This window comes from Heterodontus francisci, unplaced genomic scaffold (assembly GCF_036365525.1).
Source record: "Heterodontus francisci isolate sHetFra1 unplaced genomic scaffold, sHetFra1.hap1 HAP1_SCAFFOLD_524, whole genome shotgun sequence".
NCBI classification, from domain to species: domain Eukaryota; kingdom Metazoa; phylum Chordata; class Chondrichthyes; order Heterodontiformes; family Heterodontidae; genus Heterodontus; species Heterodontus francisci.
Genome location: NW_027140348.1, coordinates 157,324 through 178,836, shown reverse-complemented (window position 1 = coordinate 178,836; position 21,513 = coordinate 157,324). Strand labels below are relative to the sequence as shown.

The following is a 21,513-nucleotide window of genomic DNA, read 5'->3' as shown; positions in this document are numbered from 1 at the left end:
TATGCACCTCAAGTGTTGTAATCTGCAGGGCTACGGACCAAATGCTGGAAGGTGGGATTAGATTAGGTGGATCATTTTTCAGCCGGTACAAACACATTGGGCCAAGTGGCCTCTTTCGATGCCTTAAAATTTCTATGATTACATATTGCCCACCCCATGACAACCAAGGCACATTGGCCATGAATCACTGTCTGTCCCAACACAAGCGTTGATGTCACCCAGGATGAATAGCTTCACAGCATCTGGGATGTTCCTCAGAACGCCACCCCGCGGGTCACAGAAATGCTCTATATCTGAGATGCTGGCCTTCAGAGTTGATGCGCAGACACATATGTTGACTGTGCCTCCATGGGATGATCACCGCAGGGAGATAATACCAATCTGCTGGCATATCCTTAACAGGCTATGCATAACCCGAAAGGGGAGTTATACAGCACACAAATAGAATCTTCCATTAAAGCAGTCAAAGCAGCATTTTAGTCTAATTTCACTGCAGGTAAACAGGCCGTTTCAGTTGTCATTTTTGCTATTCAATGGAAGCTCCTAAAATGCAAGCAATCTTTAGTATACAAAAAAAATTTCATTTCTAGTGAGATGAAATAACTTACATGCTGTTGCAAGGGGTTCTGAATCACCTGACCCTGGTGTTGGGGAGTGGTGGGGAGGAGGGAGGGTTGCTGTTATCCCACGAGCACCATGCAATTATGTTGGTTAGCTGCAGTTAAAGGCTCGTCCTGAGACTTTAAAATATGAATAGTGCTCCCCAATAGGCCAGGTTCTTCAAATGCTTCACATTCCGAGGGACAGATCATGCTAGCCTTCAGCTTCTCTTTCCCCACAAATTACTACTATTTTTTTTTGCATCTGTTTTATTCAGCACTGATTGAAACTCTGAAACTTTCTTTGCTTGCTGCTTCGAAAGGTTCAAATATTCTGCCCTACATATTCTTGTTCCCCCTTGCATCTTGGTTGTGCTGAAATCAAGATTAGCCACTCGCCCAGAGTCTCAGTGCAAAACAGCTCCTCACCTCCTCCTACAAACTACAGTCATTTGAAATTTAAGTTTGGCATCACCTGGACACTGCTTCCCAAGTTACCATTACTTCTCTACTATCCTCTTCAATCTCGGTGCCCTGCACTGTTGGACTTGGTTTTTAAAAAAAGTTCCATATTTTCCCATTGTTAAATTGGGCTCGACAGTCTCAGTAAGTGGAGGATGTGGAATGGATGACAGATTAATTTAAGTTTCCTTTAACTAAGGCTGTCACAGGTTACAAGATAATTTGGTGAAAAGATGTACAGGAATAGGAAGTCATTCAGCCCTTTGAGGCTGTTTTGCTATTCAATTAGAGCATCCCTGATCTGTATCACAATCCCAGACATGTCTTTAATGCATATCCCTTGATACACTTACCCAACAATAATCTAAAAGCTTCAATTGACTTCCAACACCAACAGCTTTGAGGGACATAACCAAAAAAGGCTTTTTAGCTATTTTGAGAAGTTATTTAGGGAATTAACAGGTTACTATGAACAATCCATCACCACAGCCCAGCAGATTAAAGACAGAGGACAGCCCTGGAACAAATGCACAAAAAAAGGTGAATTTACACTGCAAGAGTACCACTCAATGTGAAAATTTCAGCTAATGGGAATTTCAGCATCAATTAAATCCATAGAACAGCAGGCACTTACTCCAAAGAAGAGAGAAATTAGAGTACGAGAGAAAACTAGTAAGAAATATGACAGACAGTAAAAGCTTCTACAAATATATAAAAAAAAGTTCCTTAAGTGAACACTTAGAGGACGAGACTGGGAATTAATGGGAAATTGTAGAGGCTTTGAACAATTATTTTGTATCCGCCTTCACAGTAGAAGACACTGTCCTGCCATATCTAGTCGTGAGTGGTGGTGGACAATTAAATAACTGACTGGATGAGGAGGAGGCTCCACAAATATCCCCATCCTCAATTTGGGGGGGGGGGTGGCCAGTACAACAGTGCAAAAGATAAGGCTGAAGCATTTGTAACCATCTCTGCCAGAGGTGCCGAGTGGATGATCCATCTCGGCCTCCTCCGGAGGTCCCCAGCATCACAGATCCCAGTCTTCAGCCAAGCCGATTCACTCAATGTGATAACAAATGGCTGAAGGCATTGCATACTGCAAAGGCTATGGGCCCCAACCTGTACCAGTACAGCTACAACACTGGCATCTACTTGACAATGTGGAAAATTGCCCAGGTAGGTCCTGTGCACAAAAAGCAGGACAAGTCCAACCCGGCCAATTACCACCCCATCAGTCTACTCTCTGTAGACAGCGCTGCCAAGCAGCACTTACTCAGCAATAACCTACTCACTGACATTCAGTATAGGTTCTGCCAGGGCCACTCAGCTCCTGACCTCATTACAGCCTTGGTTCAAACATGGACAAAAATGCTGAACTCCAGAGGTGAGGTGAGAGTGACTGCCCTTGACATCAAGGCAGCATTTGACAGAGTATGGCATCAAGGAGCCCGAGCAAAATGGAGTCAATGAGAATCAGGGGGGAAACTCTCTGCTGGTTGGAGTCATACCTGGTACAAAGGATGAAGGTTGTGGATATAGCAGGCCAATCATCTCAGCTTCAGGACATTGCTGCAGGAGTTCCTCAGGGTAGTGCCCTTGGCCCAAACATCTTCAGCTGCTTCATCAATGACCTTCCCTCCATAAGGTCAGAAGTGGGGATGTTCACCGATGATTGCACAATATTCAGCACCATTCGTGACTCCTCAGATACTGAAGCAGTGTGTCGATATGCAGCAAAACTTTAACATCCAGGCTTAGGCTGGTAAGTGGCAAGATACATTCAGGCCACACAAGTGACAGGCAATGATCATCTCCAACAAGAGAGAATCTAACCATCTTCCCTTGACATTCAATGGCATTACCATCGATGAACCCCTCCCCCTCACTATCCTGGGGGTTACCACTGACCAGAAACTGAACTGGACCAGTCATATAAATACTGTGGCTACAAGAGCAGGTCAGAGGCTAGGAGTCCTGCAGCGAGTAGCTCACCTCCCAACTCCCTAAAGCCTGTCCACCATCTACAAGGCACAAGTCAGGAGTGTGATGGAATACTTTCCACTTGCCTGGATGGGTGCAGCTCCAACAACACTCAAGAAGCTCAACACCATCCAGGACAAAGCAGCCCACATGATTGGCACCCCATCCACAAACATTCACTCCCTCTACCACTGATGCACAGTGGTAGCAGTGTGTCCCATCTACAGTATGCATTGCAGCAACTCACCACAGGCAGCTGAGACAGCACCTTCTAAACCCATGACCTCTGCAGCCTAGAAGGACAAGGGCAGCAGATGCATGGGAACACCACCACCTGCAAGTTCCCCTCCAAGCCACACACCATCCTGACTTGGAACTATATCACCATTCCTTCACTGTCGTTAGGAAGAGAGTTCCAGGATTTTGACCTAACAGCACTGTTGGCCCACCTACAACTCAAGGACTGCAGCGGTTCACCACCTTCTCAAGGACAATTAAGGATGGGCAATAAATGCTAGCCTTGCTGAGTGGTGTGTGAAACCTCAACCCACATCCCCCAAACTAATAAAAAGTTAACTGTGGACCCTGGTTTGTCCAGAACCAAATCATAACCATTGACAATTCTTAGGTAATCATAATTTAGTTACCAACATGAAAACCAACCCATCAGGAATCTTCTACATCCCAGATGATGCTGTCGAAGTTTAAACCAGAATAATGAAAAACATTTTGAATGTAGAGTCAGTGGATTTTCTATTGTTAGTGTTTCATTTCACATTACTTCTGACCTGATTTGTCAAAGCAGTCTGTACAGGAAGTGAGTGACCCAACTGCATTGAGTTTATTGACAATATACAGCTTTAAGACAATCAACAGTAATTTTCAACAGACTGTACAGTCTTTATTTACAGAATGAAATGACAATGCAGTAACTATTTAAAACGTTGATTCGAAAGCAGGGTGTCTCTTGTTGTCACATGATGACTTTTGAATAGTAACGGCTAGAAAATACCAGCCACTGCAGGCACAGAACAGATTCTGCTCTTAGTAATTACAGTTGTGCCAGGTATTACTATAATGCACCTGCATTACCTGTCTGGTTACATACTTTACAGCTTCAGGAGGGAAGACTCGGAACTGGCTAGTCATCGACTGTGATGTTGCGGAACAGGTATGACATGGATTCACCGTTGTGGATGCGGCGGATAGCTTCAGACAGGATCATGCTGACGTCCACAGTTTTGATCTTGGGGCACTGTAACTTTTGGACCTCATGAGGAATGGTGTTTGTTACAACCACCTTCAGGACAAGAAGAATTATATCACATATACTAGAGAAACTTAAGTAAACTGGAAACAAAGAAATAAAAGCAGAAAATACTGGAAAGGGATGCAGGTGCGTGTGTGGCTGGGGGCGGGGGGGGGTTTGTGGTGCACATCTTGCAGGTCAGTGGACAGCAAACAGGTCAACATTTTGAGCTGGGCCCTTCAAAACTCAAAATGAAAGTGAATTAAGTATTGAAGTAGAAAACAAAACAAAAAAAAAAGTGGTGGTGGGGAGGGATAGAGGGGTCACAAGGGAACAAAGCTAAGCCAGCACAAAGGAACTGACCAGGAAATTATTGTCAAGTGACCAACAAAGCAGCAAGAGGCTTACCCTTAAAAATTAAAAAAAGTCTGAAGTAATGACATCTATTTGACCAAGTTCTTACTCCCCCCACTCATCAAAACAGTTATAGTTCAAAGTTGGTTTTCTGTCTGATTACGCTTCATTGTCCTCTATTCAGAGCAAGCTGCTAGCTAACTGTCTTCACTGTACACAGCTACACATACCACCCAATACTAGTACACATCAACAGTTACATATCCACTATAACACAATAGACTATGAATACAGAACTTTCTAACCATTCACACTATTTTTTTTTTATTTAGAGATACAGCACTGAAACAGGCCCTTCGGCCCACCGAGTCTGTGCCGACCAACAACCACCCATTTATACTAATCCTACATTAATCCCATATTCTTTACCACATCCCCACACTAGGGACAATTTACAACGGCAAATTTACCTATCAACCTGCAAGTCTTTGGCTGTGGGAGGAAACCGGAGCACCCGACAGAAACCCACGCAGACACAGGGAGAACTTGCAAACTCCACACAGGCAGGACCCAGAATTGAACCCGGGTCGCTGGAGTGGTGAGGCTGCGGTGCTGACCACTGCACCGCCACTACCTTAAATAAAAACAGACCTTCCTGAGATTAGATTTAGATTTTTTAGATTAGAGATACAGCACTGAAACAGGCCCTTCGGCCCACCGAGTCTGTGCCAACCAGCAACCACCCAGTTATACTAATCCTACACTAATCCCATATTCCTACCCAACATCCCCACCTGACCCTATATTTCCCTACCACCTACCTATACTAGTGACAATTTATAAAGGCCAATTTACCTACCAACCTGCAAGTCTTTTGGCTTGTGGGAGGAAACCGGAGCACCCGGAGAAAACCCACGCAGACACAGAGAACTTGCAAACTCCACACAGGCAGTACCCAGAATCGAACCCGGGACCCTGGAGCTGTGAGGCGGCAGTGCTAACCACTGCGCCACCCAAACATTAGGAAACAGCGGCAATAATAATACCTCATTGATGGCTGACTCCTCGATCAAACAAGGGGCATCAGCAGAGAGAAGACCGTGAGTAGCCATGACGTATATCTTGTATGCGCCTCGCTCCTTCAGAATCTCAGCAGCTGCTACAAAACCATCAACATCATCAATAATGTCGTCCTGTTTGGGAAGGTGGATAGGAGAGAGATGAAGAGAGAGACAATCAACTGGAAATTAACACAGCTTCAGTAAACAGCGAAACCCAACTTCATCCCATATGACAGATACATTACCACAGCCTCACTTTATAAAAAATGTATTTACTCCTCAACGACCACCACCCAGCTCAGCTTAATTGCCATTTATCACATTACGGTTTACGAATCATGCTGTGCACAAATTGGCTGCCATGGTTTTTCCATTACAATAGCTATAAAGCACTTTGGTTTGTGAAAGGCATGATGTAACGCAAGTTACTTCTTTCCTTAAAATCAGTCAGTCTCAAGGATTAAATTTAGCTTTTCATCTGCGATCAGTGAACTCCCAGGGATCATCAGTCCCACCTACAGTGGGGCCACCACTTACTGCAAACCAGCTTCAATAAATCAAAGTCAATTGTTGTAAAGCTAAAACACAAAATTAATCAGAATTCTTTGCAATTTGAAAATGACTGTTGACAGAGATCCAGTGAGACAAACCATAGCTTGAGTTTGTGCTCGTGCCAGAAGCAGCACCAAGTGTATCCAAAAATGAGGGACTAATCTGGTGAAGTTACAACACAGGACTACACATGCAGGCTAACAACGGCAGCAGCATGCAGGCCCTCTAACACACCATTCACTCCCTCAACCACCAGCGTTCAGTGGCAACAGCATGCACCATTGATAAGATGCACTGCAGCAACTCACCAAGGCTCCTTCGACAGCACCTTCCAAACCCGCGACCTCTACCACCTAGAAGGACAAGGGCCGCAGATGCATGGGAACACCACCACCTGCAAGTTCCCCTCCAAGCCACACACCATCCTGACTTGGAACTATACAGCCGTTCCTTCACGGTCTCTGGGTCAAAATCCTGGAACTCCCTTCCTTACTGTGGTTGTACCTATATCCCCAAGGACTACAGAGGTTCAAGAAGGGGACTCACCACCATCTTCATTGGAGAGCAGAAATAAATGCTGGCCTTGCCAGCGACACCCACAGCCCATGAATAAAATAAATCTAGTCAAGAAGCTGTAGAGAATCTCATGTCTCACTGTGATGAGCTGTTCTGTGTTTCACTGAACAGAAACAAGCATCCTAAATACAGCCTAATGGGGAAAATCACACTGCTTCACGCACTTATCAGGGAGTAACACTACCCACCAAATCAATCAGGGTCTATCTTAAAACGTCAGTGATAAACAAGAACCTTGCACAATTCCATTCTTACCACGATGATGGCTATTCTTCCACCAACATCTCCAACTACAGTAATAGGCGGTTTTTCTTTCGGCATCATCACTGCATAATGGAAAGAGACTGGTTATTTATATCAGGCAAGTTCAGATCAAAAAAAGCTCCCTAATCTCCCCTCGGAGTGAAACAAAAGGCACATTCCATGGATGCAGCATCTTTGACACCCTTTTATTATTTCTCTTAGATGATATGCAATCAATGCACATTACAGAAGAGGCTGAGACATATGGCAGAGCTGGAGAAGAAAAGGATTGGGTTATAGTTTGCTCATTAGTGAAGAGGCTGGGTGCTTCATAGCTGCGCCTTAAGCTAAATCTGAACATATCGGTTCATTTTACAATTCCCTTCAGAATCTTGAATACTTGATACCTCCCAAGTCTCCCTTTCTCTACTGTAAACAATTTCAAGCTCTTTAACATCACCTTATAGTTCAGATGTCATGAGCTAGGCTTCTGCAGTGCCTCAAATACCTGCACATCTTGGTTGCAGTGCAGCCAACAGAACTTTAGGAGTGGGCATATCAGTACTTTATACAGAATCACCGTCTGAGATTTGTGCCCTTTTTCTCAGGTGTTACATACTAAGATCTGCTCAGCTCTCTTTCCTTTTGCTGAATATTCAAAATGTTCAATTCTATATAAAAAAAAATACATGGAGGCAAAGCTGTTAACAGGTCAGAGTTACAGAAGGGGCTCTCATGAGTTGCCAGGTCCAAATTTCAGAACCTTATTCATGCTAATAAGCAGAATGTAGGCAAACCAGGGTCAACACTGGTGGAGGCCTTTATAATTCCCAACCAAGCTAATCCTCAATAAATGTTGGACTGATATATCCAGGAAGTAAAGGAAATGGAGCTATCTAAACATTAGTTGACAAGGCGCAATGTCTTACGACACTAGCACGAGATCCAGAGTGTGCCAGTGAGCTCCCTGTTGCAGAATGTGCATTTTATTCAGCTCCTGTATCACAAGAGAGCATGCATTAAACAAGTGGCAGAAGAAGGCTCCTTTAATCCAACACCACCCAATGCACTAAGAATGGAGGAGAGAAGCTGGAAGGCTTTTTCGAAGCACTGGTAACTAAAGGTTTTGGTTGTCCCTGGTTACTCTCCAGCCACCTCATTCATTGAATATCTGGCACAAATGCAAAGAAACCAGTTCCAATTTCCCCAAAGCTCTCACCACCTAACAAAAGCCAAACATACAACACCCAGCAATCACTCTCAGGGACTACTCCAGTGTTTGCTGCGCGTGGCATACACATGGTCAAGTTTCATTGCTACAAACCCAAGCACAACTGGTAGACCAAAGCTCACTCAGACATTTCACCAGAACATGCCAGCTTTGTAGGAATGAGTATTGAAACTGTGCGGCACTGGAAAGGTTTGACAATGTGGGGTCCCTGCGCTACTCCCCAAACCATTTCCAAAGCTGAAACCCCATGTTCTACACTTCTTAAAACACTTGTATAAATTTACATTTTCCTCGTGTGAAATAACACAGACAACGGCTGTGGAAGTATAATGGTCCAGTTCTGCACAGTATTTGAAACATGCAAAAGGATGGCTAATCACAGCACCAGGAAAGCAGAACAAAATGCGTGTAAAAGACCACAGATCAGAGTAAACTCTCATCCATTACTGCAGAAGTTTTCAAACGCTTCTATTTTAGGAACACCTCAAAAGACCGGCACACACCTGGGCACCCCCATCCTAACTGCCAGCAGACCTCAACTGCTACGGCCAGACCAGTTGTTATAGTGTTCATCACCAGAATCATCCCAGTGAGTTAACAAACAAATACAAAATGTGACATCCTCAGTGCTCCTAGTGTTTGAAAATCAAAGTATTTGAATCCCCACGCTGCAGTTTCAAACATGCCACTATGGGTCTAACAGATTTACTGTCAGGTACTGAACACAAAACTGCAATATACATGCCATGTGCTAGTTAATGGGTCACTATTGCCAGGGATTTCAACCTTTACATTTAAGCAAAGGCAGCAAATTCCAACAGGTTGTAAAATTTTCCAACAAAAAGCCTTGGCTAATTAGACCCCCATCCCCAGGGAAGTAATACACCTTAAGAAGGTAGTTTGTTCAAAGGCAAAAGAACATTTAAGCAGCCTGAAGATGGGAATGAAAAGCTTGCTAGAATCACTGCAGCAACAATGAGCGAGAATTAAACCACTGTACAAAATACAAATATCTCAAATATAGCACAAAATGCTGTAAATGCACTCGGGGGCTCACCAGCATCCGGAAAGAGCAAAAGACAAAGTTATACCCAAAATGTCAGTCCACATCCAAACTGGAAACTTGAAGGGCTTTAAAGGACAAGAGGTTCCTCAACTCATTCTGCATCCACTTGCAAAGCACAAATCTTGTGCATAGTTTCTTTCAGACATGTGTTTGTGTTGGTCTGGGGCAGTACTGCTACCAATCTGCCATTTGTGGCCCAGAACAGAAACTTGGCCTTTTTCCTTTTCTGAAGTGCTCAGAACCACTGTGCATTTCCAACATTCTTCATTCTTATTTCATTTTTTTGTACTTGCATTTTTTTTTATATAGATCTTTACAAATATGCCAATGTTGCTGCAAGGATATGCTCATTTAAAAAAAAAGATTCCTTATTTGATTGACAGGACACTCGACACTATGGTCCTTCCATACATTTAGACAAAGTGCAAGAAATTCTGCTTCACTCATTATTCAGTCTGACACTCAAGGCCCCTGCACGGGTACTTGTCCATTCACACATGCAGTTAATAAAGCTGCAAATCACAAACAGCCCTGTGTATCCCAGAATCAGACCTCGCCAAAAAGTAAAATGGAAGAATTATACTCTCGTACTTGGAAGCTCAATGCCAGGAAACGGAACTTGCAGCCTATGTACAGCTAAAAGCACAAATGCACAAAGGCAGAATACAAATTAATAAAACAGAACAAAAAGTTACAGTACAACAAAACCTCAAAGACCAAAAGCAATGGTGTCACTCAAAGAGACCTTCTACATGCCAGCTGACGAGTGTGCTATTAAATTCCACTCCCACTTTGTAATTTTGAGCAACCAGACCAAGGATTAAACCAGACAGGTTCGCAAAAATCAGTTGTACGAGGTGCCATTTTCACCTCGTTTTCCTGGAATGTAAACCATGGCTCCAGTGAAAGTGAAGTCAGCAGCAGGTCATTGTCAACTGCCAACATCCCCATGCCACAAACAAACCAGCTTCAAAGGAACTTACATCAAATGGAGTCACCAGGTCCATCACTAAATTGTATGAGCATCTCCAATGGCTTAATTGGTTAAGTGTGTCCAGGAAGGCTCTAGCTTCCATTCTTTGGATGAATCAGGTTAGGTGATGCAGTTCAGCACAGCAATTAGAGCATGACAATTAGACTCAATGCCTTGGGTTCAAACAATTGAAATAGAGAGAGGCAGGGAGAAAGCATATGGGGCACATGTGAGACTGAGTGTGACTGTGATAGTTTACAAGAGTATAGGAGAGAAAGAGACAGAATGAGAGTGAGAGTTTGTGCTTGCTCTTTTGCACAAACATACAGAGCATGGGAACAAAAGTTGGTGCAGTCAGCTAATGAAAGATTGAAACCTGTCTGAAAAAGGATGGAACAAAAAGAGAAACTACATATAGGACTGTATTTGGGAACAGTTCAGTGATAATAAAGACCAAGTAGCTGGAACCAGTTTTATTAGCAATAGTACAGATTAGAGCAACACATTAGCCAGTGCAGTATCTCCTGGCAGCAAAGTTCATAAAGCTGCAGATATTTGCAAGTTTAGTTTTCAAAAGAAAAAGACTGCCACTGTGCTGAGTTTCCAAGCAATAATCACCATTCTCTAAAGTTAATGATGAACAAAATTCAAAACCACTGCAACACTCTAATGCAAGCAAAGGCTGCCAACATGGCAAGTTACCAATGCTGCCAGGAAAGGTGCCAGATTCAGTCTCTACATTTAGTTTATTTGAAGCTATATGAACATCTGAAACACTAATAATCTTGAGCAATTGCAGCCCAGTATATTTCTTACATGGTAACTCCAAACCAGCATGTATTGTTGTGTTCTTTACAGCTGGAGGTGAGTGACGACCATCCACCATATCATATTCTGCATACTGGGCCTCTCCATGTATTACTGCCAGCCCTAGCCGTAGTCTCTCTGCATAAGATTGTGCTCTGAAAGAGAAGGGAGTCAACAGACAACAGTATGTCAAAATCATTTTCGTATAAATTTTCACGTGATATATGGTTTGAAGTGTATCACTACTGATTCTGAAAATGAAAAGCACCATGAACCAGTACACAGAACTATGCTGAGAGGTAAGCAAGCAATTATACTAAAACCAGAGTGGCATACTTTCTGTAATAAACTCCTGACTACTCATCAACAGATCATGAAGCGACTGGCTGAGGGTGGTGTGTGAAACCTCAGCAGCACACAAGATGCAGCTATGCCAAGGCCTCTAACCACCGGGCAGTTTAAAGGCACCAGTTCCAAATGCTGGACCACTGCTCATGAAATGCAATGCGAATCTGACACAATTAACAATGCCAGGATTTAATAGAATCTCCCATCTTTTTCTTTCAAACTCAATATTTTTTACTTATTCCAACTGTGTTCCTCAGTTATTTTTAATCAGACTGTTTAAGGGTTCAGGTCAGTAACTTTCAGAATGATTAGTGCCTTTACTTTCGTTACAGCCACACAGAGTTTTGGTGTTCACCCACTTACTTGGCATTTGCTGGAAATGGCCACTTCTGCACTTGAGTTAGCAAGACTGACTGGTCAAAATGCATGTGCGGAGTCAGAGGACAAGTCAGGAGTGTGATGGAATATTCTCCACTTGCCTGGATGGGTGCAGCTCCAACAACACTAAAGAAGCTCAACACCATCCAGGACAAAGCAGCCTGCTTGATTGTTTGCAGATGGGGTGTCACTCACTCCCTCCACCACCGATACAATGGCAGCAGTGTGTACCATCTTCAAGATGCACTGCAGCAACTCACCAAGCCTCCTTTGACAGCACCTTCCGAACTCATGACCTCTACCACCTAGAAGGACAAGGGTAGCAGACACTAGAGAACGCCACCACCTGCAAGTTCCCCTCCTGACTTGGAACTATATTGCTGTTCCTCCACTGTCACTGCGTCAAAATCCTGGAACTCCCACCCTAAAAGCACTGTGGATGTGGACTACAACAAGTGGACTGCAGTCGGTCAAGGCAGTGGCTCACCAGCACCTTCATTCAAGGGCAATAAATGCTGGCCTAGCCAGCAATGAGCACATTCCAAGAACAAATTTTAAAAACTGGGGCACTCTGAACAATTCTGGTCTCATTTTAGAGAGCATGTAGGGGGCACTTGAAGGTATAAAAAAGATTTACTAGAACGATACCAGAAGTGAGAGATTATACTAATCAGGAAACACTGAACAGGTTGGGGCTCATTTCCTCTAGAGAAGAGAAGATTGAGGGGAGACCTGATAGAGGTCTTTAAAATTACAAAAAGGAATTGATAGAGAAGATGGAGATGGAGCTGATGTTTCCACGTGAGGGTGGTGGGGGAGACCAGAACTAGCAGCCATAAATATAATAGCCACTAGTAAATCCAATAGGGATTTCAGGAGAAACTTTACCCAGAGATATATAATATAATATAAAACACTTGAGGGAGAAAAAGGAATAGGAGGAATTGATGAATTATGGTGGAAGAAAGCTTAGGGGAGCATAAACATTGGCATGAAACGGTTAGACCCAATGGCCCATTTCTGTGCTGTCTGTTTCAGTTACCCCAGCCTAGCTGCCTGCGGTCTGTACCTGTCATCACAACCTGACCATCAGCATCAATTTTAACACTGGTAATAGGCACACAATTCAGATACCAGCTAGCAAAGGTTCTACTGGGAAAATTTCAACATGCAGGAGTAGGCCATTTGGCTCTTCTGCTCTGCCATTCAATAAGATCATGGCTGATCGGATCGCGGCCATAACTTCACTTTCCTGCCTGCCTCCTTAATATCTGCAGCCTCATTTTCAACTTCACATTAAACATTAACTGAGGAAGTAACTAGCTGTGTTAAAAGGATGAGATATTTCAGAGACTTAAACTAGGCATGTCTTTGTTTTAGAATTTGTTTAAAGGAACGATATACTTGCATCGAAAGCAGTTCAGAGAAGGCTCACTAGGCTGATTCCTGGGATGAAGGGGTTGGCTTATGAGGGAAGGTTGAGCCTATACTCAGTAGAGTTTAAAGAATAAGAGGTGATCTTGTTAAAACATAAGAGATTCCGAGGGGGGCTGACAGCAGATGCTGAGAGGATGTTTCCCCTAGTTGGGGTGGGGGGGGGGGGGGGGGGGGGGAAATCTAGAACAAGGGGCACTGTCTCAAGATAAGAAATTTCCCATTTAAGACAAATGAGGAGGAATTTCTTCTCAGAGGGTGGTTCATCTTTGGAATTCTCTACCAGAGAGCAGTGGAGGCTGGGTCACTGAATATATTCATGGCTGAGTCACAGATTTTTGATCTACAAGTGAGTCGAGGGTTATGGGAGGCAGGCAGGAAAGTGGAGTTAAGGCCACAATCAGATCAGCCACGGTCTTATTAAATGGCAGAGCAGGATCGAGGAGCCAAATGGCCTACTCCTACTTCTTATGATGCATCATTTTCCAATCCTCTCGGGCTATAGGCTTTTTTTTTTAAAATATTAGTTTGTGGGATGCGGGCGTCGCTGGCAAGGCCAGCATTTAATGCCCATCCCTAATTGCCCTCGTGAAGGTTCTGGCGAGCTGCCTTTTTGAACCACTGTAGTCCTTGGGGTATAGGTACACCCAGTGTTGTTAGGAAGGGAGTTCCAGCATTCTGACTCAGCGACAGTGAAGGAACGGCGATATAGTTCCAAGTCAGGATGGTGTGCAGCTTGCAGGGGAACTTGCAGGTGATGGTGCTCCCATGCATCTGCTGCCCTTGTCCTTCTAGGCGGTAGAGATCACGGGATTGAAAGATCAAAGGAGCCTTGCTGAGTTGCGGCACTACATCTTATAGATGGTACACACTGCTGCCACTGTGCATTGGTGGTGGGGGCAGTGAATATTGAAGGTGGTGAACAGGATGCCAATCAAATGGGCTGCTTTGCCCTGGATGGTGTCGAGCTTCTTAGTGTTGTTGCAGCTGCACCCATCCAGGCAAGTGGAGAGTATTCTATCACACTCCTGACTAGTGCCTTGTAGATGGTACAGGCATTGGGGAGTCAGGAGGTGAGTTACTCGCCGCAGGATTCCTAGCCTCTGACCTGCTCTTTCTTGCAGCCACAGTATTTACGTGGCTAGTCCAGTTAAGTTTCCAGATAATGGTAACCCCCAGGATGATGATGGTGGGGGCTGTTGATTGTCCCCAATTACTCTTTTACAGCTAGCAGACACGATGGGCCAAATGGCCTCCTTCTGTACCATCACGTTTCTATGTTTCTACAAGTTTATAGACCGTCTTAAGCATTGGAGCCAAACAGCAGCAAAGGAACAAATTAATAAATTGTAACAATCACATTTGAAAACTACATCAAGCATATGTGCTCTCCAACCCAGTCAGACATCACACATTAAAGGCTCATCCACATGGACAGATACCTCTCCAAACTTGCAGTTTGGATAAAGGCAGTTCGCAGCTCAGCAAGACATGGGTTCAAACTCCACTGCACAACTTGAGCACAATATCCTACTGGCACGTGAATGCAGTACTGTCAGAGGGGACATTAGAGACCATGTCCATTAAAGACCATGTCCGCCCGTTGCTGTGGTTCATATGGATGACATTATTTGAATGAAGAGAAGCAAGCTCTCCTGATGTTTCGGGCCTTCAGGACAAAAGTAATGTCTTACTTGTTGCTTATGGGATTCCTGTATACAAAATACCAAAGTCATTACACTTAAAAACAGCAACCTATATTTATATAGCACCTTTTAACAGTAAAACACCGAGCTACACAAGGAGATAACAAAAGCTTGGTCAAAGAGGTAGATTTTAAGGAGCGTCTTAAATGAGAGGGGGAGGTGGAGACTCGGAGAGGTTTAGGGAGGGAATTTCAGAGTTTAGAACTTAGGCAGTTGAAGGCACAGCCAATGATGGAGTGAGTAAAGTCAGGGATGTTCAAGAGGCCAGAATTAGAAGAGCACAGAAATCTCGAGAAAGTCGCAGAGCTGGAGGTAGTTAGAGATAGGGAAGGGAGAGGCTATGACACAGTCCCCATTCTCCCAGGAGATTACACTCTGGATCCCATCACCCTTACGAGGACGGACCACCCTTACCTCTTGGCAGCAGCTGGTGACTTTGCAACAATAATTGCATTTCTGTAATCATGAATCTGTAAGAAAGAATGTGCAGCTTCAAAATCTTTTGCAGATTGAACTTGCTTCAGCATCAGTTCTATAATTCACATTACCTGGGCTGGCTTCAAAGGCTCTTTCCAAGCCGATTGTAAAGGCTGTGTCATATGAACATACGACTTAAGAGCAGGAGTAGGCCACTCAGCCCCTCGAGCCTGTTCCGCCATTCAATAAGTTCATGGCTGAACTGATCACTCCACATTTCCACCCACCCCGATAACCTTCCATCCCCTTATCAAGAATCTAAGACTCTGCTTCCATTGCCTTTTGAGGAAGAGAATTCCAAAGACTCAACACAGAGAAAAAAATTTCTCATCTGTCTTAAATGGGCGACCCCTTATTTTTAAACAAACAGTGACCCCTAGCTCTAGATTCTCCCACAAGGGGAAACATCCTTTCCACATCCACCCTGTCAAGACCCCTCAGGATCTTATATGTTTCAATCAAGTCGCCTCTTACTCTTCCAAATTCCAGTAGATACAAGCCTAGCCTGTCCAATCTTTCCTCGTACGACAGCCCGTCCATTCCAGGTATCAGTCTCTTAAACCTTCTCTGTACTGCCTCCAAAGCATTTACATCCTTTCTTAAATAAGGAGACCAATACTGTACACAGTACTCCAGATGTGGTCTCACCAATGCCCTGTATAGCTGAAGCATAACCTCCCTACTTTTGTATTCAATTCCTCTCGCAATAAATGATAACATTCTATTAGCTTTCCTAATTTATTTATTTATTCAGAGATACAGCACTGAAACAGGTCCTTCAGCCCACTGAGTCTGTGCCGACCAACAATCACCCATTTATACTAACCATGCAGTAATCCCATATTCCCTACCACCTACTTACACTAGAGGCAATTTTCAATGGCCAATTTACCTATCAACCTGCAAGTCTTTGGCTGTGGGAGGCAACCGGAGCACCCGGCAAAAAGCCACGTGGTCACAGGGAGAACTTGCAAACTCCGCACAGGCAGTACCCAGAATCGAACCCGGGTCCCTGGAGCTGTGAGGCTGCGGTGCTAACCACTGTACCTGCAGATTAACCTTTTGGTGATTCATGCACTAGGACACCCAGATCCCTCTGCAATCTCTCACCATTTAGATAATATGCTTCTTTTATCTTTCCTGCCAAACTGGAGAATTTCACATTTTCCCACATTATATTCCATTTGCCAGATCTTTGCCCACTCACTTAACCTATCCATATCCCTTTGTTGCCTCCTTATATCCTCTTCACAAGTTACTTTCCTACCTATCTTTGTCTCATCAGCAAATTTAGCAACCATACCTTCGGTCCCTTCATCTAAGTCATTTATATAAATTGTAAAAAGTTGAAGCCCAGCACTGATCCCTGTGACACCACTCATTACATCTTGCCAACTAGAAAATTACCCATTTATGCTTACTGTTTCCTGTTAGCTAGCCAATCTTCTATTGGCATGCCAACATGTTACGCCCTACACCATGAGCTTTTATTTTCTGCAAAAACCTTTGATGTGGCACCATATTAAATGCCTTCTGGAAATCTAAGTACAATACATCCATCAGTTCCCCTTTATCCACAGCATGTGTAACTCTCTCAAAAAACTCCAAAAAATTAGTTAAACATGATTTCCCTTTCACAAATCCAGGTTGACTCTGCCGGATTACCTTGAATTTTTCTAAATGCCCTGCTGTAATGTCTTTAATAGTAGCTGACGTTTTCCCCAAGACAGATGTTAAGCTAACTGGCCTGTAGTTTCCTGCTTTTGGTCTCCCTCCCTTTTTGAATAAAAAGGAGTTACATTCACTATTTTCCAATCTAAAAGGAGCCTTCCCCAAATCTAGGGAATTTTGGAAAATTAAAACCAAAGCATCAACTATCTCACTAGCCACTTATTTTAACACCCTAGGATGAAGTCCATCAGGACCTGGGGACTTGTCAGCCCATAGCTCCAACAATTTGTTCAGTACCACTTCCTTGGTTGTAATTTGAGTTCCTCCATCCCTTCCATTTCCTGACTTACAGCTAATACTGTAATGCCACTTGTATCCTCAATAGTGAAGACCGACGCAAAATCTCTTTTCAATTCATCTGCCATCTCATTATCCAGTAATTCCCCAGACTCACTTTCTATAGGACCAACGCTCACTTTGTTAACTCTTTTTAAATACATATAGAAACACTGATTATCTGTCTTTACATTTCTAGCTAGCTTTCTCTTGTACTAATTTTACCTTCCTTATCAATATTTTAGTTTTTCTTTGCTGTTCTTTATGTTCTGTCCAATCTTCTGACCTGTGTCCCATCTTGCACAAATATAGGCTTTTTCTTTAAGTTTGATACTATCTTCAACTGTTTTAGTTAACCACGGATGGTGGGGCCCACTCTTGGAATTTTTCTCTCCTTTTCGTCTCCTTTCTGATACAGTAACACAGAAGGCCGATAAAGGGAATGCAATGGATGTTGCCTATTTAGATTTTAAAGAAAGCGTTTGATAAAGTACCACATAAAAGACTGCTCAAATTGAGGCTCATGGAATAGGAAGGTCAGCGTCAGCTTGGATAAAAGAATGGCTTAACAAAACAGCAAGTCATGGCAAATAGTTATTATTAAGACTAGAAGATGGTAGACTGGGGTGCTCCCAAGGGCAAGTCCTAGGACCATTGCTTTTGCTGAAAATAGAGACATGTTGTCGAAGCTTTTCATCTTGCACTCATCAGGACAATCCGCAAGAATACCAATGTAAGGGAAAACAACTTTATACTGTATGAGAAGAGAGAGTGCTGATTAGTTGGCAAGTGAACTGTGATTGGTAGAGGCATTGCCATGGAGAATGCACTAGTTTATGGTGACTGACAGTTAACGGTTTGAAATTTAAACCGCGCAGCTTGACTGATTGGTTAAGACATTGCCCTAAGGAATGAACCAGAGAATGGCTGTCATTTATTTTGTTTAGCTGAAACAGGCACAATGCTTGTACATGTTCTTTCTGTCTGCAAACAGGGCCCGGTGTATTAATATATGTAGCTTCCAGTACATGCAAATGCACCACACACTGTATTTGTTCTGAATTATACTTCACTGCCTCAATTAAACATTTCATTCATCTCAATTGTTAACTTATTTTCAGAGGCAAAGAGAAAGAAAGTTCATATTATAGACTTTGTTTTGAAGCAACAGATGCTCAACAGGAATACAGTGGATAGAAGATGGAAGTGCATCAATTAAGGGGATGCAGTTGATGGGACACATGAATTTTCACAAAGTATAGAGTGAAAAGGTTGGTTACAAAAATTCTAACATATGGTTCAAAAGAAATATAGCAGCATGGATAGGATGTTGATTGATGTACAGAATATAAAAGGTTAGCTCAATGGCTGCTGCATAGATTGGAAAAGGGTTGGAGGTGGTTTAATGTGAGGGTCAGCGCTGGGACCACTTTTGTTCTTCGTTCATATAGATAATTAGGTCTTGTGGGGCTAGAATACAGTGGTACTGAAGTAATAATTAATTTGCACTTGGCAGTGGCTAGGCCACCGAGTGCTGTGCGCAATTCTGGATGCATCATTGGCAGGATATTCAAGTAATAGTCAGCATACAGCATTGATTCACCAGAAGGATGCCAAGAATAGGAAACTATAGTTATCAGCTGAAACAAGATACTTTGCATATTAGAGCAGAGACAGCAAAGCGGTTTTAAAATTGTGAAATAGGGAAAATCTTTTTCTAGTTGGGGAGTCTGATGAGCACCCATTAATTTAAAAATCAAACATGAAAGGTTGGAAGGAATTTTACTGCTTTTCCACAGACTGGTTAAAACAAATTATAGCATCTTTTAAAAAGGAAAACTAGATGAATATTTGAATCAAAGGGATGTACAGGGTTATGAGGAGAGAGTGGGACAGTGGGATTAGTTCTGAATTTCTGTAGCAAAGAGAAGGCAAAGATTATTGGGCAAATGGTTGAGTTGTCAATTTCAAGTCACTCCATGCCCAAGTAGAACCGAGAACAGCTCACTAGCAGGTACAGTGCAAACATGTCCTAATCCCACTAATGCCCACCAGACGACACAAGGTCCCACAATCTCACCTCATCCTGGATGTACTGCAGGAGAAATGGCGATGCTCGAAGATTGTCAACAGGAATGTTGAAGAAGCCCTGGATCTCCTTCTGATGCAAGTCCATTGTGATAATGTGGGTTAAACCTGAGGACACAGCACACAAGCTTCACCAAGCATTCAAACATTTTTAAACAGAAGTTAAACAGTCTCTAATATTGAATCTGCTTCAATACAACCCCACATCTGTACTATCAAGTCTTTCTATCTGGCTGCTGCTGTCCCTTGCAGCAGTCGGGATGTAAACACAACCACCTTCAATGGAAAAGGTTGCAGAGAAAGGAAAGACAGTAAACATTTCCTGCTGTCACTACCACTCCCCACCTTTTCATTATACACTGAAGGTATTTATGATTTGGCAGAATAAACAGAGCCAACATTAATAATTAGAAATAACATGCCAAAGTATCACAAACACTGCTCCTCCCCCAGTATTACTCACCTGCTTTGGCCAGCATGCATGCAAGTAGTTTACACACAATGGAGCCCCTCTTTCGCATCTTACACTGCTTGCTGTAGGGGAAGTAGGGAATGACACCAATGATGTTCCGAGCACATGACGTTTTGCAGGCATAGGCCATGATCAGTAATTCCATCACAGCCGTGTTAACATCTCTGCAAAAAAACAATTCATTAGCCTGGGCGGAGCCTCTCAACAATAGCGCAAGTTCACTCAACTCCGACATGTGTATTCACCAGCACAGCCATCAACTGAAGAGTCACCTTTTGCTTATCTTATCTCCAAAGGCAAAGATACCTGCAGAAGCATACAATCACCATTGCAGCATTTTAATTGTCTTAGGATCCAGAGTTTCCGCCTCTGTGAGGCAGTCAGGTGGGTGTCACGGCAAGCAAGCTCTTCTGATCCAGCCCATAAACCTCTAATGACTCCTTGTTCCCTTGTGCACAACACTGATTATAACTTCTGCTCAAATGAGCAGCAGTGGAAAAGGTTGCTCCCTGATTGGTGCATTTTGAGATGAGCTCAAGTTTACCAGTTCTCCAACTGATGGAAAATTTAAAGGACCGAAGTCTGAGCTAGGAGAGAACAGGACAGCATGTGTGTTACATATTTGGATTTTTTTTTTTTTTTAAATCAACAGACTTTGAGCTTCCATATCTCTTCAAGTCATCAGTGTTGACACTGTTCCTGAGTATGGGTGAGTTTGGTAGCATGCTTTCTGTAGAACTTGCTTCAGATCCATTCTATTCCAGGACTCCACAGGATTCTCCTCACATTTACCAGTAATAGAGTGACCTGATCTTGTTTTAGGTTTCCACTGTCAAATTAATTTATATTGAACTATAGCTGATAAAACAAAATATTTACACAGCAGACACTTATGATGCTGTGCACAGAATAGGGAGACCTGAATAATGGTGAAGTGTCTTACATCAACATTGCAGAAGAATGAGAGGAAAGGGCTCCTTAGTCAGTGGGTGACAGTTTTTTGTCATTATAAAATGTTAATGGGAAATATTAACGCGCACAAGGGTACCCACTCATTCACTCAAATAGGCACACAATGGAGAAAGTCATCCTACTACTGATGCTGTAAAACCAAAGTTAACTTTGGTCTCCTGAATAATTTATTCATAAAGCCTGGAAGCAGACAAGAATACATAATTCCAGTGGATGGTGAGAGCAGAGTCTGATTGTTTTCTATAATGCACCGAGCGGCATTGGGGTCTCGCTTTCCTGTGCTGTGACATGCAGCCCACGCACTAATCTTAGACTGTGTATCCAACCACCAGCTGCAGAAAGTTAACACCTGCATAACACCAGGATATAACTTCTCTGCAACCCCACAACACACACATATACAAATTAGGAGTAAGCCACTCAGCCCCTCGAGCCTGCTCTGCATTCAATAAGATCATGGCTGATTTGACTGCAA

The 21,513-nt window shown here is 43.2% G+C and overlaps 1 protein-coding gene across 4 annotated transcripts in view; it reads right to left on the bottom strand.

Moving 5' to 3' along the window:
- Positions 1 to 3,862: 3,862 nt before the first annotated feature.
- LOC137359319 (phosphoribosyl pyrophosphate synthase-associated protein 1) overlaps positions 3,863 to 21,513 on the bottom strand; it is a 63,421-nt gene continuing 45,770 nt past the window's right edge. For 3 of the 4 annotated variants that reach the window (XM_068025342.1, XM_068025345.1, XM_068025344.1), the window contains 7 exons: positions 20,058 to 20,230; positions 19,587 to 19,702; positions 15,437 to 15,492; positions 11,166 to 11,311; positions 7,092 to 7,162; positions 5,694 to 5,840; positions 3,863 to 4,344 (listed from right to left, as the gene is read on the bottom strand). In XM_068025342.1, coding sequence (XP_067881443.1) covers positions 4,186 to 4,344; positions 5,694 to 5,840; positions 7,092 to 7,162; positions 11,166 to 11,311; positions 15,437 to 15,492; positions 19,587 to 19,702; positions 20,058 to 20,230 — 868 coding nt within the window. In that variant the 3' untranslated portion in view covers positions 3,863 to 4,185. The remainder of the gene's footprint in view (positions 4,345 to 5,693; positions 5,841 to 7,091; positions 7,163 to 11,165; positions 11,312 to 15,436; positions 15,493 to 19,586; positions 19,703 to 20,057; positions 20,231 to 21,513) is intronic. The other variant, XM_068025343.1, reaches the window with a different exon arrangement.